General features: G+C 35.0%; 1 protein-coding gene across 4 annotated transcripts in view; it reads right to left on the bottom strand.

The window, feature by feature from the left end:
- Window positions 1–26212, bottom strand: part of WRN (WRN RecQ like helicase) — a 140297-nt gene that overhangs the window by 30899 nt on the left and 83186 nt on the right. For all 4 annotated transcript variants that reach the window (XM_032838141.1, XM_032838140.1, XM_032838142.1 and 1 more), the window contains exons 20-27: window positions 24134–24308; window positions 19670–19851; window positions 15207–15308; window positions 14809–14901; window positions 9860–10001; window positions 2265–2435; window positions 2090–2187; window positions 548–623 (exon numbers count right to left, since the gene is read on the bottom strand). In XM_032838141.1, the coding sequence (XP_032694032.1) occupies window positions 548–623; window positions 2090–2187; window positions 2265–2435; window positions 9860–10001; window positions 14809–14901; window positions 15207–15308; window positions 19670–19851; window positions 24134–24308 (1039 nt within the window). The remainder of the gene's footprint in view (window positions 1–547; window positions 624–2089; window positions 2188–2264; window positions 2436–9859; window positions 10002–14808; window positions 14902–15206; window positions 15309–19669; window positions 19852–24133; window positions 24309–26212) is intronic.

Raw genomic sequence — 26212 nt, 5'->3', positions numbered from 1 at the left:
CAAATCTATAGAGAATACATAATCAGAATAATTATTTGAGGCACAGTAGAGGCCCAACTTATAAAATGATTCAGTTAAATTCTACATACTTTAATACAACAGAAAAACTCTGACAAAAAATTAATTCAGCACATTTTCCTGTTACTCCAGTGTTCCAATTAGTTTAAGTCTGCCTGTAGTTCTTTAACCTGTAACTGTTATCTAAGATCCAAAAACAAAGCAAGAAAGTATGTGTGCATGTGTGTGTAAGTATGCATATGGCTTTCATGAGAACACTTAGGAATCAGGCTTATTATTTCTCTTAGTTTTAAGTATCGTACTTTGTAAAAAAACAAAAAAACTCCAGGCCAAATGAGTTATAAAACAGGTTTTAAAAAAATTAAAATAAGTCACTTTCTCAAGTATTTTTAACTGTCCTATTAGCCCCAGAAATCACATCCTGCATCTTTTATTCTGTTCACATCACTACTCTTTCCAAAGTTTATGTTTTATTACATATGGCATTTCGAAGGAAATCAGTAGGAACCACCTCTTTAAACAAACCAACCTTCTTGTCTGTGGTTGACTCAGCTCGTACTTGATTATAGGAACCCTGTTCAATGCCGGGTGGTACAGTTTTAGAACTGAAAAAATAATAACATCAAATTATCTCAAATGCTGAAATATGATTATCCAATTATCTAATATCATAATGCATCCAGTCTCAGAAAGACAGATGAGAGTCTACTGTTTTAGAACCGAAATTTTTTTATTTTTATTTATTTTTAAATTTTTAAAAAATATTTTATTTATTTACTTGTCAGCAAGAGAGAGAGAGAGTCAGAGAGAACACAAGCAAGGGGAGTGGCAGGCAGAGGGAGAAGCTGAGCAGAAGCTGAGCCCAATGTGGGACTCGATTCCAGAACCCTGGGATCATGACCTGAGCCAAAGGCAGAGGCTTAAATGACTGAGTCACCCAGGAGTCCCCAAACTGAGATTTCTTTAAATTAATTATTTTTAGGACAAGCTCCGAAAGTGCTTTTTAAGCTCTTTAAAATTTAAGTTTAAAGCTCTTTAGAGGGCGCCTGGGTGGCTCAGTGGGTTAAAGCCTCTGCCTTCAGCTCAGGTCATGGTCCCAGGGTCCTGGGATCGAGGCCCGCATCAGGCTCTCTGCTCAGCAGGGAGCCTGCTTCCTCCTCTCTCTCTGACTGCCTCTCTGCCTACTTGTGATCTCTCTGTCAAATAAATAAATAAAATCTTAAAAAAAAAATAAAATAAAGCTCTTTAGAGTTTTTTGACTTTAAAAGAAAAATTGATAATATAATGCACACTATAGGGATTACCATCAACAATATTATAAACTTCAAAGTTGTGAAGAGAGTTGTATTCAACACAGAAATGATAATTATGTCACATGATAGAGGTTTTAGCTAACCCACTGTAGTAATCATATGACAATATATAAATCTATCACACTAACACGTTGTACACTTCAAACTTACAAAATGTTATGTCAATTATATCTCAATTTTTTAAAAAAGGAAAAAACCCATAAATGATCAACAACATGTAAAGATACAAAAAAGAAGGCAACAAGTATATTCCCTTCCCACCTTCTAACATAAGAAGAAAATCTGAGGGGTGCCTGGGTGGCTCAGTGGGTTAAGCCTCTGCTTTCGACTCAGATCATGATCTCAGGGTCCTGGGATCGAGCCCCACATCAGGCTCCCTCAGGGAGCCTGCTTCACCCTTTCTCTCTGCCTGCCTTTTTGCCTACTTATGATCTCTCTCTCTCTGCCAAATAAATAAATAAAATCTTAAAAAAAAAAAAAGAATTTGATATATGGATGCTTCAACATTGATCTCAGTGCTGTTTCTTTAATCAATGGGAAAGTAGCTTTCTAAATACTATAACACTCATCTACTTCTTATCAATCAAGAAAATGATCTATGATTTATCTTTCACCCACTAACTCTCAATTTCAAACTAGCTAAAAGATGTATGCAAAGCAATCTTTACTCACTTTATCTTTGTGGTGCCTGTGAATTGGTATAATTTGCCATTTCAACCACAAAAATACAGAAGTTAAAAAAAAAATGAAAAATGAACCTTGGTAGAAGAAACACCCTCGGACACAATTCTTCACTAGCTTGGAGGATAAGTTTCTTAGGAGACTCTGTACCGGCTTCATGAAGCCAACATCTGCCCTATTGAACACAAGAAGAATCTTTTAATACATAGCGAGAAAAATTAAATCAAACAGGTAGTCTTCTACATTGCTTACCTTTTCTGTAAGAGTGCAAATCCTTACAAATCTGCGTTTCCCAGAAACTTCTACCAAGAATCCCTCAGCCATGAGCTGGTGGGACAAAGCCTTCCACCAACTCTCTGTCTGATTCTTGCCACTGCCAAATAAATTGTGTCTGCGATATTGATCTGGAAGACGCTGGGAACTCTGAAATTAGGAATAAAATCAGTATCTAAAAATGCTTTTTTTACTTAAACAGGATAAGTAAAATGGGACTGCCTATTCACTTTTTGGATTTAACACTAAATTTCAGCTTTAAGTACCTACAAAATTTGATGCCCATCATGCTTGTTCTGAGCACTTAAGTCATAAATATATAATCAAAACAGTGGTCCTTTCCTGTGTGAAATAATGGCAGGTAATTTGATACACGTTTTCCAATGCACAGCGTTGGATATGTTTGGCATATTTAACCTAGGCTATTTAGGCCTTTTATCAACACACATTACTGTCTGAAAACAGTACTCATAAGCTGGAGCTCAAGACTAGAGGCAGGGGTGTTAAAAGGCAGGGTGACCCCACAGCTAGTCAGTGAGCGCACGGCAACGATTCAGTCCCCACAGCATGGCTGCATTCACCGTACTTTTGTTCACGAGGTACTACAAAGTGTACTTCATCATTTCTGATTAGCTACTTTACAGAGAAACTCCAGGGAAAACAAGTGCATGCTACCCAGGAACTGTTTTTGAGATTCTTTTTTTTTTCCTAAGAGAAGAGAGGGTTCCAGTAGGAGACTCGGCCCAGGCCATCACATTCTGGCAATGTTGGGGAAGATGGTCTGCCATGTGCAGAGTCTCCTATATAACTCTCTTGCCCTCTGACGGAGGGGACTCCCCACACCTTCACTCTCTGTAAAGTACTTTTCCATTCACTGTGCCCTCTTACTACCTCCTCTACTTACCCTACACATTCAAGAACTGCCTTTACATGTCTATAGTATTTTATGAACATAATGCTTTATGGAAAGTTGTTCCTGTCTAATGTACTTGTGGTGAATACATCAGATGGTCATTCAAGGATCATTCTAACCTTCAGCCACTGTACCCTCTTTCACTGCAGAATCTGCGAAGTTATAAATACTGTTTCTCAAAATCCCTTTCCACCAGAGTTCTGGGTATGATTTAAGAGGCAAATTTTTGCATGACATCTCGCAGCACGAGATGAGGTCGGGCTACTCTGTAGCTATTGTTGCAGGGACACATGATTGTGGAGGTGTTCGCTTTTTACGAGAAAGGGTTAGCCAAGAACCCAGCGTACGACTACTAGCATCCTAAGTCTCAAGAGGCATATACTTTTTGGATACAGATTATAGCAAGTACAGGTGGTCACCAGAACAAGAAGGAGAACCTCCCTGGCTATTACAGCTCCCTGTTCGGTGCACTGTGGGGCCTGGTGCTACAGCGGCAGCTTCCCAGACTGATGGCTTCTTGTCACAGAAGAAGCAGCAGGTCTCATAATTGATTATTTTACAGTACAATCTGTAAGTTTTTTAATGCCCAGTAATACATAGCTTTCTGTTTAAATTGTTTAGAGTGATTATGAGCAAATATAAATTCTGTATTTTAGGTTATATTTAGATTTCAAAAAGAGTCATCCCTTGACTATGTCAAGAGGTTATTCTAAAATTTTCAATATTAAATGCAATCTAAAATTTTTGAAACAGGCACAGCCCGTCATTCAACATTTTTACATTTTACCTATATTCCATGAAGGCTTAATAATCAATGCATATAAAAATCCAGGGGTCAAAGTCAAAACAATTCATAGACAGCAGACATAACTCAAGTACTAGAAGGTTCTCTATTATGAATGTACTGGTTTTATTCAACTGATGAAAATTGTTACAGCTACCATTTTACCATTTTATCATTTTGGAACATTGAAACATGTGAATAAAAGTGAAAGAACCTTGGGAGGCCTGGGTGGCTCAGTCAGGTAAGTGTCTGTCTTTGCCTCAGATCATGATCCCAGAGTGCTGGCACTGAGCCCTGCATCGGGTTCCCTGCTCAGCTGGGACCCTGCTTCTCCCTCTCCCACTCCCCCTACTTGTGCTTGCCCTCGCTGTCTCTCTCTCTCTGTCAACACATGAAGGAAACCTAGGCTGACGTTAGATTAAAGTGGAACAAATTCCCATCAGAGACACTTCAGTGCCTAGAAACTGAGCTTAACACCCATAGGCTTCTGACAGGTTAGTTAAAGAGTCTATAACATGCATTCTACTTACCTTAAAAATAGAAATAGGATTCTTTTTATTACAATAGATAAGTAATGAGCTTTAGTATCATGGTGATTATATTTACCAAAATTTTATCAGAACAAGATTTAGAGAAATAGAAACACCCAGGTACAACATGGTACCCTTTTCCCTACCTAAGCCAACTGACTTGAAAAGAATGCTTAAACTCAAACATCAGAGAATTTCAGAGCTAGAAGAACACTGGAGTTCTTTGATCCACATGGTTATTTTTTACTCATATTGCTAACAAATAGAGGCTCAAAGAGTTAAGCGGTAGCTAAGGTCCTAGAACTAGGAGTAGAACACAGGCCTCCAGAGTACTAGTTCGAAACCTTCATTACTATACCATGCGAACACACACACAAATATACATATGTAATACATACATATACAACAGAGATACCACATATCCATATCTATACACACACACACACACACACACACACACACACACACACATTGTTTGTAGTTAGTACAGCAAGACTACCTGGATTCAAGTCCCAGGAATGGTACTTTCTACCTTTTTTTTTTTTTTTAAAGATTTTATTTATTTATTTGACAGACAGAGATCACAAGTAGGCAGAGAGGCAGGCAGAGAGAGAGAGGAAGGGAAGCAGGCTCCCTGCCGAGCAGAGAGCCCGACGCGGGGCTCGATCCCAGGACCCTGGGATCATGACCTGAGCTGAAGGCAGCGGCTTTAACCCACTGAGCCACCCAGGCACCCCACTTTCTACCTTTTTGACCAGAAAAGTTACTTAACTTACCTGGGCTTCTAGTTCCTCAGCTGCTACCCAAGTATTAACAACACCTTCTATCTCTTGGACATGTTGTAAAGACTGAGTAACCAAGACAGAGCCTGACTCAGTAACATTAACTTTCTTCTTATTAGTTAACAGTTGATCCTTTAACTCAACATAAATTCCCTAATCTAAAAGAAAAACCATTATAAGGGCACCTAGGTGGCTCAGTCGGCTAAGTATCGACTCCTGATTTCTGCTCAGGTCATGATCTTAGGGTCATGAGACTGAGCCTTGGAGCTGCGTGTGGAGCCTGCTTAAGATTCTCTCCTTCTCCCTCTGCCCTTCCCTCCCACATAAGCACATGCATGCGTGCACTCTCTCTAATAAATAAGTAAATCTCTAAAAAAAAAAAGAAAAAAGAAAAAAGAAAAATCACTACCTAGTATCTAGTCAGATTTCCTTGTAACACTGGTAATGGTACTCTATATCTACTAGGGGCTTTTCCTTATAGCAGGAGATTCTACTGCTTGCAAACTAGTAACACCAAAGGTATTAAATTGCCTAACTAGTACTTCCTAGCAATCTCAACACTAAAATTATTGTTCTAGCCTTTCCTTTCATAAGAAAAAAAAAAAACAAAAACCGACAAAACCTGAAGGGAATGAACACATTCACCAGTATGAAGCAATAAGATTTTTTCCTAATCAGCAGGGACTAATTGTCCTTCCCCTCATGATCAATAATTGCAAATACTATATACTGTGTGAATAAATTCACATTGTCTTGTTTCCATGGCAATCACCATGCCCAGAAAGCTGCTATAGAGAACACAGGGATTTGGGCATTGATTTTAAGGAAGGCACATTTTACAGACACATCCCGTACCAACTGCATTCATTCTAGTATCTCCAGATCATTCAATCTAAAAATAAAAATGTAAAACTGCATGTGAACAGCATAATGAATAGAAAAGGCACCAGAACAGTAGTCAGGAAAGCTGCTTGCTCATCCTGATTGTGGCACAAAATAATGTGACTCAGGCAGGTCCTCTAACTTTCAGGAATTCAGTATCAACCACTGTCAAATAAGGCAAGAGGAATAAATAGTTTTTTTGCTCTAGGAGTCTACACTTCTATGGGACACACTCAAAAAGGGAAATTATCTCGTTCTTTTCTTTTAAAAATCAGGTTGGGAAAATAAGGAGCACCAAACTGGTATCAAGGAATATGGAAACCCACTAACTATGGATAGGTGTTTGAACAAAAAGAGCAGACTGCTGAGAATCCATGACCCAAAGTATCACTTTCTGATAAAAGCAAAGTCTTTGAACCTTTATCTGATAGAGGAAAAAAAACCAACAACAACAACAACACACAAATCTGCCACTTGTCTGAAGTGACTTCTTTAAAGATCACAATCGTTTTGTATGATAATTCTTTCTGCTGGGAATGCCACACTCCCCTCCATCTTTCTTTCCTCATCTCATGTCTGAATGCCAAAATCTATTATCTCCCACAAAAAAGAAAGCTCCAACAATACTGACAGCATCACAAAGACTTCTCTAACTTGCCGGCTATGAACAAGCACTCTCTCCAGAACCCATGTCTATTCCTATGTTTTTTATCTCTTTCAATGCCACACTATACTATTTCTTCCCAAGTAACACCTTTCATACTAGAGGATGAGTTTTGGTTTTTGGATTCCCTACAAAACACAGTGCCTTACACACACACACACACACGCACACAGATGTTTAATAACGAGTGGAAAAAATAGGTATGAGCTCTCTCAAGTTTTAAATCTCTAAGTTCTTTTTTTTTTTTAAAGTATATTTTATTTTTTTTCAGGTTTTTATTTATTTATTTGATAGACACAGAGAGATCACAAGTCGGCAGAGAGGCAGGCAGAGAGAGAGGGGGAAGCAGGCTCCCTGCTGAGCAGAGAGCCCTATGCGGGGCTCGATCCCAGGACCCTGAGACCATGACCTGAGCCGAAGGCAGAGGCTTATTAACCCACTGAGCCACCCAGGCGCCCCAAATCTCTAAGTTCTTAAAGTGTAAAACAAGCCCACAGTTTCTGTCTACATTTTAACTTCTTTTGCCTCTTTCCCAACTCCTACAAGCCAAAGAAGCTTGGAGCTGCCACTTCAGGGCTTAACAAAGTCACTTCCAGGGCTTTTATTCTAAATGCAAAGTAAAATTAAAAGATTAAAAAAAATTATCTCTAGGAATATATTTCAATCAGACAAAATAGCTTATCCAGAAAATTAAATTGATAACCCTCTCCTGTTCAATACATTGAAAATTATAAAGGGTGTTTAAAACTACCAGTAGTTTTCTCGTGGCTGCCTGTAGTCAAAGCATCTTTTATCAGAAGTATTACCTAATTCTGGAGCCATGACAAGGCTCAGCACTTTGAAAATATGATCAGGAATGAGGTTTCACTTAATGTCCTGGTTATGCAAATTAAGTACTGTGTTTCTGTTTTCGAATCTATCCAGTTATTATTGGATAGATTCGAAAACAGAAACTTATTCATACAGGGTGTTTAAAAATATTTATGTGGTGAGCTATTTAGACAGCTAAAACAAAGTTTCTTAGGCAACATTTCTAGTATTTAATTTCTAATTAAACTTGTACTATTTAAAAACAAAGTTTTAAACTCCATTTACAAATACCTGGATGGGCGGTATAACTGTTTATACTATTTAGAAAAATCTTGTGTAAGAAAAGAAAATCACATGCTACTTAAATTATATTTCTTATATATATGTAAAAATATTATCTCTTTAAAACTCTAAAGGTTTTCAGTTTAATATATTTATCATCTTACAGATCAAAATTATCTACAAAGCTATAAATTTTACCTAAATTAGTTAAGGTGGATGATTTACTAAATTCCTAAAGGAATCATAATTATAATTTTTAAAACATCCCAATAGATACCAAGATCACTGAAAGGAAGGGGAAAAAAAATTACCTTATTTTTCCTTGTAGTTAATGTCTACAAATTTTTTTTAAGTGGTACTTTTTTGAAAAGTTTTATACCTTTATCTAGCAAGGGTAGTATAAAATTTCACAAAGAATAAACTTCTTAATTTGAAGACTCCCAGAAGAGACTGTCAGTATAAGCAGTCTGACTTGGTTTTCAAATAATAGGTGAAATCTGATCCCTCTTGTGGCCAGTTCAAGTTTGTGTAGGAGCCCACTTACACTTATTTGTTGATACTGGATACTGCTGGCTTAAACCAAATTAAAACAAGGATAATTTTTATAAATTACACATTCAACTGGGATACACAGGTTTTGAAGATGACAGAGACAAAAGAAACTTTCATAGATCCCAATTAAGCTTAATCTATCTCTTGTAACTTAAATTCTTTAATAAAAAAGATACTAGAAAAAAAAAATAGTAGCACTCATAGCAGCTAAAACCAAGTTCCTTAACTTGGAACACTACTTAAATAATAAACAGTGACAACACTTATTAAATTTCTAATCAAACTGGTGATTTAAAAACAAAATTATAGCGGGGCTGGGGAAAAAATAACAAAAAATAAAAACATAATATTTTAAACTTCATGCAGAATCTAAAGCCATCACTATCTGAAAAGTTAACATGTTTTCAATATTTCATTAAAAATATTTCACAAATAATTTAACATGTCCCTTTCTAAACAAGATAAAAACTCAGAAAATAAATATTTACATGAAGCATTCAAGTATTTAACAAATAAATGCTTACTTAAATTATTTTTTAAAATTTTACATGCAAACTGAGGATATTAATCTCTACTTTTAAGTATATTTTTAATAAATATACATATTTGTGAAGGATTCTACCTCCGACTTTGGTTTATTCAACTAATAGCAATGCATGACACTTGGCTTTGCTTTACAGACTTCTAAACCAGGAATAAAATCATATGAACAAAAGGACTACTGACTGTTAAGGGTCATGACTTACTCATAGTGTACTTGCAAATGTTAGCATAATTCTGGCATGCTAATAACTAAAACAAAAAAAAGTAGCTGAATTGGCTATCGCTATTTATTCAATGGTAAAGCCAAAAACGAAACAAACAGAAAAAATTTTTGGAATTTTAAATACCTGAGACGAGAAACAGAAAAGATGTAAAAAGAAAAAGTATACCTCCAAATATTGTTATTGAACTTAGACATTTACAAATAATCACTGAAATTAAAGTTTTGCTCAAAGAATTTACTACTTTTCAGGGCACCAAAAGAGATACTTTTGTTCTACCTATCTCCTGATACAATGAAAGCTAACTTTTCTTGATTATCCTAAGAAAGACCAGTTTAGGGATTTATCCAACTGTAATCTAATAAGCTAATACGATGCTTCTAGAATGAGCTGCAAAGCTGAACATCAACTTGAAATATGAAAACAGCAGTACATGTGATAACATGCAGGTTTTGTCAAAAGTAACAAATGTAATGCTTGATTGGAGCTTCATATGGCTGACTTCCAATAACTCATCTAAAGCCAAAACTGCCATCCCAAGACAAACTTCTGAAGAAAAGTTTAACAGGACTGCAAGAAGAACTATGAAGGTGATTCACAGGTATACTTACAGATCCTTGGAGAAATAAAATCGGAAGTCCAATTCCAAACTTTTCTCCTAAGATTTCCACAGCAGATAAAAGCTGGAATGCTTGTGGACCAAAGTCCTTTGATGTCTCATCTGAGTCATCAATGGCACAGCAATGATCCAATCTAAGTAACAAACATTGTAATAGAAAGTTTAGCTAAGGCATGTACCTTTAGAAAGAAAAAGATTCCGTGTAACAATTAGCTAAGTAAAAGAAAAAAAAAATCTCAAATACGCCAACTGATTCATAAGCTAACAAAGTTCATTACAGCCAAGACCATGTGAAGTATGTAAACCATGAAATATAAACCATAATTATAGCTTTGTATGTTATGTTGATGGTTCTCAACCCTGGTACCCTGGAACCCAAATTTCATAGGAGGTACCTTAGACCATAAACATAAGAGTAGCGAGGTTCAAGCAAGCAGAATTCAGAAGTACAGCTTGAAAAGCTCAACTCGAATGATTATATAAATACTGGATTTTTGGGTTAGGTTGTAATAGGAGAAAAAAATTTTTGCAAAAAAAAAAAAAAGTTGTTAACTTAAAAACCAAATCTCCTATGCAATAAATTATTAGCTTAAACTCCGATGTCTGTAAAATACGACACAAAGATAAAGTGCACCTCATTTAAGTCCACTTGGAAGTTACAATCCTAAGCCATCCTTCAGGTAGACTTAGAATTATCATTAATACAAATGAGAATTTTTTTTTAAAGATTTTATTTATTCATTTGACAGAGATCACAAGTAGGCAGAGAGGCAAGTGGGGGGGGGGGAAGCACTGATAGGGGGCTCAGTCCCAGGACCCTGAGATCATGACCTGAGCCAAAGGCAGAGGCTTGATCCACTGAGCCACTCAGGAGCCCCAAGAATTCTTTAAAGCTGGTTGAGAACAAAAGGACTCCTTAGAGAAAAACAACTAATACAGTTCAACTACCTAATTCAATAGCTTTCTTTAGAACAAGTAGCTTTGAAACAGCAGTAGGAATACAGTCAATATTCCAGCTATAATATGTTCTGGGGGAAAGACTACATTTAGGTTTATTCTCCTATTCTAACTTCTTTAGTAGGATACTTAGCTCATTATTTTTCTTTTCTAGTATGAATATTTAAAGCTATCAGATTCCCACAAAGTGCCACCTCTGCTGTATCTTCCAAGTTTTAATGTATAATATTGTAATCATTACTAAAGTTCTAAAGATGTTTTAATTTCCAATCTGATTCTTTCTTTGATTTATGAGTAAGTTAAAAGTGTTATTTATTTTTAATGTCCAAGTGAATGAGAATTTTGTTAATCCTTTTATTTTCTTCTAATTCAATTGCATTCTGATCAGATACAGTGGGGTGTTTAATACCAATACACTGAAAACTTTTGAGACAACACTACAATCTAGTATAAGGGACAGAAAGCTTTTTATAAAGGGCCAGAGAGTAAACAGTTTAGGTTTTGTGGGCCATACTGTCTTTGTGTCACAGCTACTAGGCATTCAACTCTGCAAAAACAGCCACAGACAACATATAAACAAAAGGGTATGTTGTATTCCAAGAAAACTTCATCCATAAAAACAGGCAGCAAAGTGGGTTTGTATACAAGCCACAGTTTGCCAGCCCCCTGCTCTAACACGGAGTCAAATTTTTTTTTTTTTTAAAGATTTTATTTATTTATTTGACAGAGAGAGAGATCACAAGTAGGCAGAGGCAGGCAGAGAGAGAATGGGAAGCAAGCTCGCTGCTGAGCAGAGGGCCCGATGTGGGGCTCGATCCCAGGATCCTGAGATCATGACCTAAGCCGAAGGCAGGGGCTTAACCCACTGAGCCACCCAGGTGCCCCCGGAGTCAAATTTTTATCAATGTTCCATGTATGTTTGAGAAGTACAGTCTCTAATTCAGGGCTTCCCAGCTAGTGTGCTATAAATGGATTATAGGGATGCTATAGAGTTAATCACAGTTCTGGACAGAATCTGGACCCGAGTAGTAAACAGCCTAATGTGCTATCGTGGTATTATCATTAGTTTTGTGGATCATAAGTGAAAATGTTTGCAATACATTGTTCTAAATGCTTAGTATAGAGTTCTAAATAGCAAGTGTGTGATAAATCAAACTTGTTACTATGTTGACCAAATTTTCTACAGCTTACTCATTTCTGGGTTGTTTAACCTACCAATAACCAAAAATTATATCAAACTCTTCTACCTTAATGGTGGATTTGTTGATTTCTTCCGGCTGTCGGTTTGTGCTTTATTTATTTGTAGGGTTTGGGGGTTTGGTGCATAGAACAATTCTGTCCTTTTGCAGAAGAAACTTTTTGTCACCACAGAGATCATCTTCATCCCTAATAATTACTTTTTTGTCTAATAGTTACATAGCTACTATGCCTAGGTACCTATGGTTAACTCAACTAGTTAAACAATTTGTTTTTATTTTTTCAATTAATATACAGTTAAATTGACTGTGTATCTGTGCATATGTAAAGTTCTATGAATTTAAATACATCTATTGATTCATATGCATAGATTCACCCAACAACCATAATCAGCTACTATCACAATGAGGACACACAACAAATCCATCAGAGTAAACACTCCCTTAGGCTAGCTCTTTGTAATCACACCCTCCAACTCCCTCTACCCTCTGGCAACCACTGATCTTTTCTCCATCCCAGACAGTATAGTCTTACTTTTGTGAGACCACCATATAAATGGGACCATACTGTAAAACTGGTATTATTTCTTCCTTTAAAAGTTTGGTAAAATTTGCCATTCAAACCATTTGGGCTAGGGAATTTTATTCCAGAGGTTTTTAACAGCTCTAATTTCTTTAACAGTCGTACAACTATCCGGGTTATCTATTTCATTGTACGTGAATTTTGTCAGTTTGAAGTTATCACGGAATTGGGTCTGTTTCCTCTAAATTACTGAATGTACATGCACTGAGTTATTCACAGTGTCTCTTTATGATTCTTTTAATGTCCGTTGGACCTGTAGTGAAATTACTTTCATTCCTCGTATTGGTAATCTCTGTATTCCCTTTTTTTCTTGTGAGAAGTTTCTATTCATTTTATTGACCTTTTCAAAGAATGAGCTTTTGAATTCTTTGGTTTTTCTCTTTTGTTTTTGTTTTCTATTTCATTTCACTTATGCTCTTATCTTTATTTCCTTCCTTCTGCTTCCTTTTAGTTTATTTTGCTCTTATTTGCTTCCTAAGGTAGAAGCTTAATTACAGCTTTGAAACTTTTCTTTTATTCTAAGTATTTAATGCTCTAAATTTCCCTCAGTATTGCTTTAGCTGCATCCCATACATTTTATATATTCATTTCATTCAGTTCAAAATATCTTCCAGTTGACCTTGAGGCCTCCTCTTTGGCTCATGGGTTACTTAGCAGTGTGCTATTTAATCTTTGAGTGTTTGGAGGCTTTCCTGCTATCTTTCTGTTATTGGTTTCTAGTTTAATTCCTTTAAGGTCAGAAAACACATTCCATATGAGCCGAATTCTTTTAAATGTATTAAGGTTTGTTTTATGACCCAAAATATAATCCCCATTTGTGAACATTCCATCAGTACCTGGGAAGAATGTTTACTCCACCGTTGTTGGGTGGAGTTTCTATAAAAGTTAATTAGATCCAGTTTGTTGGCAGTCCTGTTCATTTCTGTCTTCTTACTGATTTTCTGTCTATTAGTTCCATTAATTACTGAGAGATGTTGAAATCACTAACTATAATTATGGATTTCTGTATTTCTCCTTTCAATTCTGTCAGTTCTTTTGTTAAAGTATACACACATTTAGGATTATGTGCTCTTGAATATGATGGTTAACTTGATGTGTCAACTTGGCTAGGCTATGGTGCTCAGTTGTTTGGTCAAACACTAATCTAGATGATGTTATAAATATTTTGGAGATATTCCAATCACTTCCAATCAGTTGACTTTAAGAAAAGGAGATTACCTGATAATGTTAAGTCTCATCCAATCAAACGAAGGCCTTAAAGAGCAGAGACTGAGGTTTGCTGCACAACAAGGAACTGTGACTCAAAAATATTAACACAGAAATTCTGCCTGACTTTCCAGCCTGCCAGCTTATCCTACAAATTTCAGCCTTGCCAACCCCCACAACTGCCATCAGCCAATTCCTTAAAATCAATCTCTGTGTGTATGTATGTATGTGTGTGTAACTCTGGAGAACTATGATTCATTGGTAAACTGACCCTTTTACCATCATGTAATGTCTTACCTTATCCCCGGTAATATTCTTTCTCCAAAGTCTCCACTGTCTGATATTAAAATAACAACCCAGCTTTCTTTTGACTAGTGTTTTCATGGTATATAGTTGTTATCCTTTTATTTTTAATCTACCTATATAATTACACTTGTGGATTTCTTATGGTCAGCATAGAGTTGGGTCATTTTTTTTTCCCCCAACTTTACTTATTTTTAAATAATCTCTACACCCAATCTGGGCCCAAGCTCATGACGCCAAGATCAAGAGTCGCATGCTCCTCTGACTGAGCCAGCCAGGCTCAGTCATATTTTTAAACCAATTCTAACAATGTCTGCCTTTAAATGGTGATTTTGGACCATTTACACTTAATATAATTATTGATACATTTAGATTTAGGACCACCATTTATCTATTTGTTTATCTATTTGTAAAGCAAAATAATATTGCTTGCTTTGTCTTACATTTAAATAAATTATTTTGTTTTTTAAAACTGTAATACATATCATTCAACAAAAACTCAATTAAAAATTATTTGAGGGGCCCCTGGATGGCTCAGTCACTGGAGCATCTGACCCTTGATCTCAGAGTCTTGATCTCAGGGTCGTGAGTTTAAGCCACCTGTTGGCCATGAAGCCTACTTAAAAATATATATATTTGAAAAGGAAGAGAAACAAAGACTTTTAGAATCACCATCTAGAAGAAAAAAATCTTTACCTGGACCTGCAATTATCACAGCATTTTTCAGTTCCCATAATACCCACGGAGGCCTTTCGTAGTTGTTTGTCTTCAAAATGAGACAAGATGAGTCTACCCAAGAGAAAATTTAAAATTAAATAAAAGAACAAAACCATATATGTTAAAATCATTGCTTAAAATAATGAGGTGAAATCATCACTAATTGATTCACCTGGGATCTCATTATCTGGCTTCAGTTTACTGAGGCACAAAGAAAGTTACCTTAAAATTTCAGCACATATGTAATACCAACAAGATACGGTTTCTAAATATTTCTAACTATTTTGCAAAACTTTTTCTTAAAAGAGCACCATTTTTTTTTAAAGAGCACCATTCTTAAATCTGTTATTAAGTAACATAAAACAAATAATACCTACTTTCGCCTACACCTTCTGGAATGAAGATATTTTTCCATCTTTGCCATCATCTTTAATTTGTATAATCGAAACTTTTCATTGGGAATCTCACTAAGGAGATGCCTGTCAATTACAAATATCACAGGAATATATAAAATTGCATTAGTGATTTTGTTATTTTTACATTTATTACTGCTTACTTTTCACAAACTATACCACCTACACCTCTATCAAGATAAAAAAAAAATTTTCTATCATCCCAGAAAGTTATATGTCCCTTTCTAGTCAAGTCAATGCCCCTAAGAGGCAAGCATTTTTCTAACTTCTATGAAAATTACTTTTGAAAGAATTCTGTATCTATATTCAAGCATCAATTTTTTAGCTGCCTTTGAAAAAATTATTATAAACCCTAAAGTTTTTCATTTTGATTTATATGCTACATGCTTTTTGGCAATAATCCCACTATATATGGATTTTTACATTTTCCCAGTAAAAGGTTATTGTTTATTTTATTTTATCTGAGAAACTAAAACATACTGAAAGAGGTTCAAATCCAAATATAAGCCTTAATCCCTATTTGCTCTCCAGAGGATTTCTCATCCCCCTTAAAACTATCCCTTTATACTATAGTCTATTTTGGGACGCCAATAAATATCAGAATTAAATTCTTCCTCGAACAATTATAACTCATTTTTCTATAATACTGAATTTATTTTAAAATTGTTAGCACTAGACATGTTTGTCTTTAAAAAGTTAATTCTAGTTTACTGTGAAGAAATTCCATGAATATCAGATATCAGAAGATGATGCACATCTTTCCAAGAATTCTTTCAAGTATAAATAGAAGTCTGAATTGAGTAGATTTCAGATATTTCAAAAGAAAACAATGTTTGCTTGTAAGCTCTAATTGATAATGCTGATCCTCATCAAAATGGACCTCACTAATATTATGACTATTCAAACTTCTGACTGATAAAAATACCTCCGTACAATTCTCAAAGATGACACCAAAAGGGAATCCAGTTAAATGACTTCTGGAAAGTCTGAACATACAAATGATCGCTTATTCAAAAACATTCTTATGATTTGACACCACCAACCACCATGCCTTTCCGTATAATTTACCCCAAAATCTCTTCCAACTATTGACTCTAGTTCCCCATAATCTCATTCTTCCTAGCCCATGCCCTAAAAATTATAGTTGACCATTAAACAACACAAGTTTAAACTGCATCGGTCCACTTACATGTCAATTTTTTAATAAATACAGTATAGTACTATAAATGCATTTTCTCTTATGATTTTTTAAAATAGCATTTTCTTTTCTCTAGTTTATTTATGGTAAGAATACAGTATATAATAGATAGAGCATATGAAATAAGTGCTAATCTACTGTTTATGTTATCTATAAGGCTTCAAGTCAACAGTAGGCTACTGGTAGTTAAGTTTTGGAAGAGTCGAAAGTTATATGTAGATTTTTGACTACCTGGGGGAGTCAGCAATCCTAACCCTCATGTTGTTCAAGGACCAACTATAGTTCTTTTTTTGCTTTATTTATTTGTTTAGCTCACCTCTTTTTCCTCAGGAAGGACAAAGAAAACAAACACCTACACTCTAAGTACTATAGCCTCCCTTGTATTTGGTTCAGATGACCTACATTTAACTTCTCATTATCAGTGTCAGTAACGAATCTGAAAAAATAAAATTATAAGTCTCTAAAAGCAAATCTAGTAAATATTTATTTTACTTTTGGGACTATTAAAGTAAAATATTCCACAGGATAAAAATAAATTGAAAAGGAAAAAAAATTCTAAAAGCAACCCATAAATACAAATCAGATGGAAGCAGATGGAAGAATTATTAAATTGAAATTAACCTGCAAATTATTCCCTTTTTAAAAAGTTTACAATAACATTGGGTTTGACTGTTTAATAGCAAATGCAGACATTGAGATGTTGCCAATGGTACTGCTTCTGCAATAAGAAATAAAAAATTACATATTTACACTGATGACTGGACAAGTTTCTTTTCTCAATCATAGCATTCTAGTATAAGATACACTCTAAAAGTTTTATGAATTACAGTAATCTTTCGACTGAGAACAAGAAACTCCATTTATTCTCAAACTTTGTTTCTTTCAATAGAAGAGATCTGTCCCAAGGATGACACAGATCTGTCCTAAATCCTCACTGAATTCTCTTTTATCATGATTAACCCTGTAGGTTTAGTATTTCCCTTAGGATGGATGCAAAAAACAACCTGCCTTTACTAAAATTCAAGTATGGGTTTTCTGGCACCATTATTTGATTACTAACCACTATTACTTCTGTGAAATCTTAAAGAGATAACCATTTAAAATATCTTTTGAAACCAAGATGCCTTCAATAGACAAATGGATAAAGAAGATATGGTCCATATATACTATGAAGTATTATGGCTCCATCAGAAAGGATGAATACCCAACTTTTGTATCAACATGGATGAGACAGGAAGAGATTATGCTGAGTGAAATAAGTCAAGCAGAGAAAGTCAATTATCATATGGTTTCACTTATTTGTGGAGCATAAGGAATAACACGGAGGACATGGGGAGATGGAGAGGAGAAGTGAGTTGGGGGAAATTGGAGGGGGAGACAAACCATGAGAGACTGTGCACTCTGATGAACTAACTGAGGGTTTTGGAAGGGAGGGGAGTGGGAAGTTGGGTGAGCCTGGTGGTGGGTATTGTGGAGGGCAGGTATTGCATGGAGCACTGGGTGTGGTGCATAAACAATGAATTCTGGAACACTGAAGATAAATTTAAAAAATAAATTTAAAAAAATAATAAAAAAAATAAAGTATCTTTTGAGACCCAAATAAATAGCAACTATATCTACTGATGAACCTGCATAGTCATAGTATAAAACTCCGGCTGTTAAGTGTTCAGCATCTCTAGTACAATATATAAATAAATCAGAATTGGTAGGAATCAACATATGTTTGATACAACCCCAAATTTAACAGTATCAGATAGACCTGTTCTCTATTCCAGTTATTTTAGTTTATAAAAAGCTTTTACATAGGCAACCGTCAAAAGAAAAACAATAATTGTTCTGTTTAAGGGGATGGTTTTATTAACTCTGTGTTAAGAAACAAAAGCTATCACTGTTCTTTAAAGAGCTTAAAATTTACAGCAAACGTTTTTATCTAATTAATCCCTGTTCTTCTTTCATAACTCACCCTATCACTTCTTGAAGGAAGACTTAACCTGAACTTTTTAACTTGGTAAATACGCAATCTAGTATATTCTTACTTACAACTCAACTGTCCTTCAAAGTACTTAACACAGCTGTAATTTTTACACAGATTTGCATAATCCCTTTTAAAAGCTCTTTTGGTTATTGAAATTGTCAAACACAATGAATCCTGTGCATCTAGAGTTGTGGGTACATACTCTGTATGTATGTACATACAGAATCACAGAATCTGTGATTAAGATCTGCCATTTCCATTATATTCTCTGAGAGCTCTCTGAGAGCAGGCACCATATCTGTTTTTACTTATCACTGTATCCCCAGCATAGATCATAATGCTTAAAACATAGCGGGCACTCAGAACAAAACATTGCTGAATGATGAATAAAAATAAAAACTGTATTGGATAGGTACTCTCGTCATTTCAATAATATGAGCTAATATGTCCACGCAAGGGCTCAGTTTATTCAGCAACATGGATGTGCATTTTGAAAATAACTCATCTTAACAGCTGCATCAATTACCATATATAGGGGTTTTTTTCCTGAGATTTTATCCTCCTATGGATGAGGGCATCAGTTGCTAAACCCTGCCCCTGAAATTTTTGCAAGATGAAGTTTTCCATTCCAATATAAATCTCATAGAACTCAAGTACCAGTAAAAGACTTGCTTCATGTTTAAGTAGAATGATCTCCCTACACTTAACTGAACACTTAATGTTTTTCATGGCAGTCAATCAGTACAATGAATGGCTAGCTATAGTGCAACACGAGTATTCACACACAATCAAGGAGAGCTGGCATGCTTTCACAGAACTAACAAAAGAAACAAATGGTGAAGAGAGTCAAATAGTAAAATTCACTTGGAATAAGCACCGTTGTAGCACAGGAAAAAAGAACCAATAACAAAATAAATGCTATCTGAAGAAAACTATGGCTGCAGACATACCAAAACTCGAGAGGACCTGGGGCGAAAAAGAGTTTGTCCATGCACAATATTAGGAAAGCACCCATAGGATCCATGTTCCATTCCCAGTATAGTTAATTCTTCACACTAGATGAGGTATAGCTGAAATTAGGTCATCTCTGGGTGGCAACACTTAACCACAAAAGTTCTTACATGTCCTCTGTTTGGTTGGTTTTAAATGCACTTATACACATTACTTGGAATTTTGGATGCAGCTTCAAAATACTTCCAAAGCTTATACGGAAAGAAAGAAATCTGCAAAAGTAAAAGCAATAAATGGTTTTACCTGTTTAAGTTAATGTCTGCTGGAGCCCACAGTACATGACAAGAACTCTGAAGTCCATCACGGCCAGCTCTCCCAATCTCCTGGTAATACGATTCCATTTCTTTAGGAGCACCGTAATGAATGACTTTGCGAATGTCGGCTTTATTAATGCCCATTCCAAAAGCTATGGTAGCTATGACACACTGAGAATAAATAACAACATAGTTTGACAAATATGTAGCAGAACCAAAAGCTGACATCTTTACCTTTTGGCAAGAGTAATAATTAGCTCATTAACTAAAGTCCCTGGCATGAAACTGAATTTAATATAATTTCAACCAACACTTACAGATCAAAAGATTATCTGCCCAATTTATGAATTAGAGATTGGTAACCCTAAAATAGGATTTCTATTTCCTCCCTATAAAAAGTAGCAACTAAAGTGGTCTCCCTGAACACCTATGAGTGAGTACAAGACACAAAATAGATTCTTAAAATACTTACTATATTAGATTTCATGTTATTATGAAGTTTCAAGAGTCCTTACCTGATTACCAAATATCTAAATATTTTCTAGCATTATTCCAAGATGGAAGGAAATTTCTCATTAAAGATGGTAAAGTGGAACATGAATTTATCTCTGCAACTTTAAAAGACACCTAACATATATGAGCATACTGAAATGATATTTACATCATTGGGAGAAGTTTTAGGGAAGAATGAATGATAAGAACATAAAAAAAAAACTAAAAAAAATTTTAAAGTACTAACAGTAAAAGAAGATGTGCAATAAAAGTAACTATAATTTACTCCATGGCTTAGAGATAAAAAACATTTACAGAGAAATATATATATCGATCTAACCAAATTATGTTAATGTTGGGAGGAATGGGAGTTAGAAATACATGAACAGCGTAAGCAGAAGGGCAGGAAGGGGTATGAAAGGGAGATAAACTCTCACTCCTTATAGTGGGAAGTCAATAGACAATGCCTACATCTAATAAATGAAAACTAATAATAAATTTTAAAAATCTAATAAATAAAAACTAAGTAATAACAGTAAAAGCAAATCACTACACAATCTAGTGGTAAACAGCAAAAGAATAAACTAAGAGAGATGAAAAGAGGAGACAGAAGTGGGTAAGGAAGGAGGGGCTGATGTTCCCATTGTAAGCATTGCAGAAGTAGCTAGTATTTTAAACTGTGCCTGTATAACCAATAAAAGTTGAAGTGCTATTACAAAAATCTATTAAGATGGACCAAGAATAGAAGAAAGACAGAAAGAAGGGGGCAGAGAGGAAGAAAGAAAAAGAAAATGCTAAATAGATAAAAGGAAGTATAAGAAAAGTGAAAGAAAAAAAAACATTGAAATAGAAATTTATTAAGAAAAAGCTTTAAGGGGTGCCTGGCTGGCTCAGTTGGTAAAGCACTGACTCTTAATCTTGGGGTTTTGAGTTCAAGCCTGAAATTGGATGTAGAGATTACTTAAAAATAAAATCTTAAAAGAAAAAGCTTTGAGTGAATAAATCTAGGCCATTTTGCTATATTTGAAAGTGAATAAGCAACAGAGTAATTTTAAGGTCTTTAAAAATGTATTTGATTCAATTTTCTTCCAGCTTAGTTGACATATAACACTGTGTAAATTTAAGATGCATAATCTGATAATTTGATATATGTATACACTGTGAAATGATTACTTATAAAGTAATAAAGTTACTTATCACATCCATTACCTCCCATAGTTACCATTTTTAAGTGTGTATGTAGTATGTGTGTGTGGTGAGAACTTGGAAGATCTAGTTTTCACCATATGATCCTGGTTTGTTTTTTTTTTAAGATTTTATTTTTAAGTAATCTCTACACCTGACATGGGGCTTGGTATCTACAACTCCGAGATCAAGAGTCGCATGCTCTACTGACTGAGCCAGTCAGGCACATTTATGACACTGTTTTTCACCCTCTTCTACAGACATGATGTTCAAAATACCATTATAAACGCTCCAGTGAAAATAAAGTATTTTATCAAGTAATTTATTCACAGACTCATCTCAGAAAGAAAAGAATTTGAGACCTTAAAAAAGCAAATGAAATACAAAAGAACATGTAACAAAATCAGGACTAAAAGTAAGAATGAATGGTCACAGTCTAAAAATGCAAATCTACATCTGAATATGGTTAGATATGGTTAAGAATAGTAAGAAAAAAAATTTTTTTCTAAAATTATAAAATAGAAAATAGTAAGATTCTAAGCATCAGTCAACTCAAGATATGAAGAGCTTGGGAAGTAAGCTCTACTTTCAGGCCCACACCAAAGTATAAATCAACTTCAGAAAGACAGGAGAGTGAACATCTAGAATTCTATGCATGTATGCATTCAGTAGGCACTCAATAAATATTCAATGGCAAGTAATCAATTCCACGAGCACCAGACTATTCTATATAGATGAGGAAATGTATTTTTATCATCTTGAGGAGGTGTCTGAGAACTCTTGATGCAAATGTGAAGCTTACAATTTATTATAATAGCAAAGAAGGAGTACATTGAGGCCAGTTGTCAGATACAACAGGACCCCTAATGTCGCTAGGGTGACAGCATCAATACTAATTTATTAATTTTCCTAATGTGCATAAAACTTTTTGGCATCCTGCCACAGGAAGGGAAAATACAGTGGCACATACATATAACACCTTTCTAGATATTAGGTATAATTGGTGATCACTGTGAGGTTTTTAAAGCCATATTTCAAAGCATCAATGTTTCACTGAAGCTGAACGTGGGTAGCAAAACCAGATGCATCCAACGAAGTCTCCCCTCACAATATAACAGAGAAAGTTTATAATCTCTCATATCAGTAAGAGATGCTTCTACCTAAATGAGTAATTAATAATAAATCAAGATGAAAGAAATCACTCATCAGTTAGTGGCTCAAACATCAATTGTTAAGATTCAGTAAGCAACAGCCAATAAATTTTATCTGATAATTTTCAAATTCCTGAGATAACAGAATAAAACTATAAACATTTTAGAATTTAGGTAACTCTATTCTAAGCAGTTGTGATAACTGTTCCTATCTTTAGAAAGAAGAGAAAGAAAAAGAATGCTTTTAGGTAAGTATGCATTATAGCATGACAGTGCATAGTGAACTTTATAGTGTATATGAACCATACTAGAGGTAAGCTGTTTGAACAATGTTGGTTTGAGGATCATTACCAACTACAGAACTGGACAGAAAGGAAATGGAAGACCTTCTGAGCAGAAAATGCAAAGCAGAAGTTAAGTTCACGTCTTAACTTCAGAGGAGGCCTAGTCCACAGGCTTGCATTAACAGACTTTGGATAGGATACTGACAGCATGAAGCTGTAAACCTTCCAACATGGTCTGAATTTAAGTCCTCCTAAATATTCTGCATGACACCGACTAAACCAGGATTCCAATCACTTCAGATTGGAATTATTACATTATTTCAATCATTACAGGAATCTCAGCTAGAACACTTCACAGTGACTTCATTGATACCCTTTCTTCCTTCAGTCTTTCCTCTTCAAATCAATCCTGCTTAGGGCTGCTAATCTAATGTCTCTATGATACTATGATCTTGCTCAAAAACACACATTAGTCTGTCATAATGGTTTTCAAACGCTATTCTGTGGAGCTCTGAGAATTATAGAATACCCCCAGGGACTGTCTTGGGAGAATGGAAGTCTCTTGGATCTCTTTCTCTCATATCAACTTTGACAAGAATTAATCCACTTCGATTTGTCTTACCTAATAGATAAAAATGAATTAAAAAATTAAATGAAAATTTAAATTAAAAATTCTAAGTCTAAAGTAGTCTAGAAAAACTACAAGTACATTATTACATCAATCCCAGCCTGCCTCTTTGCAAATTTTAAGGCCCTTCTCCATAACCTGGCCAGCCAACCCATTCAACATTTTTCCTGTGAGTCTCTAACAGTTCTTCCCTGCCTTTTCAACCTATACTTTGTACCAATCCTACTCCACACTCTCTTTCTCTCCAACCATTCCAAACTATTCCCAGTTTCCTAAACCCAGTATGCACTTTCCTACCACAGTGTCTTTGCAAATGCTAGTCCCTTTCCTGGGAATTCCATAACCAAGGCCTTTGCCCTCATCATGCACTGGCCTCACATACCCGACAAACTTCCACCTACTTGTTCAGATTCTGTGCTCAAACTGCTTCTTCCTGGTTGGATCATCACAACAGAAGCTACCTTAACAGCGAGCATTCCTTCCTCTGTGTACCTAAGCACTATGTGCAGCCTGCTTTTTGTACTCACCTGCAACGGTCTGTTCACCTGTCACCCATACTATACATTAATTCCCTTTGAGAGAAACTTCTTTATACTCAACAAGATAGAAGATAGAAGAGAAAACAAGATAGAAGAGAAAGATATGGGAAATAAATATTAGAGAAACATCGGTTTCCATGGGGAATAGAGAGTAATGATGATGGATCTTCACACCTGAATTTCATCTCTCATGAAACTATGATGAACCTCTCTCCTTGATTTAACACTCAGGCCTGCATGGTATGTTCCACAGGCTAAGTTCAGTTTCTTAAGTTCAGCTGTAACTTGTTCTGTCATTTTTCTGGAAGGACAATAGATGATAGTTGGACCCTCAAATTCCCAGGTGGTACTAAAATCAAATAAACAAACAAACACAAACAAAAGAACAAAAACATATAAATATATAAATATATATATAAATAATCTGTTTGAGATTATCTTATTTAATTTCCCCTTTCTTTTTAAAACTTTAAATTTCATTTGTTAAATTTTAATTAATTTTCTTTTCAGTAAAACACTATAAAAAGAAAGCATATAAAAAACAATGATACATTTAATTACATAAAAATATGGAAAGTCAAATGTGGAAATGAATTATATTAAATCCCAAACACCTTCGACTCATCTTTTGTTCAAATTAAAGTTAAAACCAGAGACAAGTTTATTTAAGTAAAAGCTTTGATAAAAACTTAACAAGCTACTGGAAATTCAATTTCCATACTTTTAGAATGCAAAGCACTAGATGAAGGATTAGTCTTCATTTACATAAGAAAGGTAAGTGAATATTTACATAGGAGAATAGTCTTACTCTTTCTCATGATCAAAAAATTGAGTTTCTATGTATGTTTACTAGAAAAACAGTAACTTTTTTGTAATATTAAAGATCATTTTTGTAGTTCAAAGAAGTATTTACTAGTAATCTTGGGACTACTATAGACAACATCTGTTCGAAAGTCTGTTTTAGAATCCTGTGCTTATTTATTAAAAATGCAAAGGATAGTTTCCAAAGAACATTCATTTAATGCCTCAATATATTCATTCACATGAATATATTCATTTATGCCAACTTAATCAATATTAAAAATGTATTATTTTAGATTTGGGAAAAATTTTAATTTTTAATGCATATATTCTGAAACAATTTCAACTTTAGGAATTTATTTTACAAATATCTGCCAAAAGACACATATACACAAATATTCACAACAGAACTATATTAGTGAAAAGTAAATGTTCATCATTATGTACATTCATACTATAAAATATTAAGCAAACAACAAAAAATTACTGTATCTAAAAACCTCTAAGAAGGACTATGGCAAAAGTCATTGAAAAGGGGAAAAAATAGTCAATAATTTGACTCTACAGGTTTTACTAAATAATCTACTCAAAGCAATTTTTTACAGTGACCAAATGGGCTTCCATAACAAAATGTCCCAGCAGATAAGGAAAAGAGAAAAATTATAAAGTTTTTTAATACACAAAAATATCTTTTTTTTTTTAAGATTTATGTATTTGAGCGAGAGAAAAAGAGAGCACAAGTGGTGGGAGGGACAGAGGGAGAGAATCCCAAGCAGACTCCCTGCTGAGCCCGGAGGCTGACAGAGGGCTGGACACCACAACCCATGAGATCATGACCACAGCCAAAACCAAGAGTCAGAGCTTACACCGATGGAGCCCCCCAGGCGCCCCTCACAAAACTATCATCATTTTAAAAACATTTCTCAAAGAAGAAAAATTGTTCGCCAAAATGTGAACATTGTAATATCCTACATATTAGGGCCCTAATTTTAAAAAATCACATTATGCAGAAAGATAGCAAAAATGCTTTTTCTTAATAATGATAAAAGTTACCATTTATTAAAGATATAAAAATCCTAAATGTGTCTGTACCAATTAACAGAGCTTTTTTTGTCTCTTTAAAAGGTTTTATTTATTTATTTGACAGACAGAGATCACAAGTAGACAGAGAGGCAGGCAGAGAGAGAGGAGGAAGCAGGCTCCCCGATGAGCAGACAGCCCGACGCGGGGCTCGATCCCAGGACCCTGGGATTATGATCTGAGCCGAAGGCAGAGGCCTTAACCCAATGAGCCACCCAGGCGCCCCCAATTAACAGAGCTTTAACACATGAAACAAAAATTGATAGAACTAAAGGGAGAAAGAGAAACACATCTATCTCTCATAACCGAAGATTTTAACCTGTATCTTAGCAAAGACACTTCAAATCAAAGGAAAATATTGCCTAAAATATG

Source organism: Lontra canadensis, unplaced genomic scaffold (genome assembly GCF_010015895.1).
Source record: "Lontra canadensis isolate GAN:19392208 unplaced genomic scaffold, GSC_riverotter_1.0 scaffold102, whole genome shotgun sequence".
Taxonomy (NCBI): Eukaryota; Metazoa; Chordata; class Mammalia; order Carnivora; family Mustelidae; genus Lontra; species Lontra canadensis.
The sequence above is the reverse complement of the archived record's forward strand: the minus strand, read 5'-3'. Positions and strand labels throughout refer to the sequence as shown.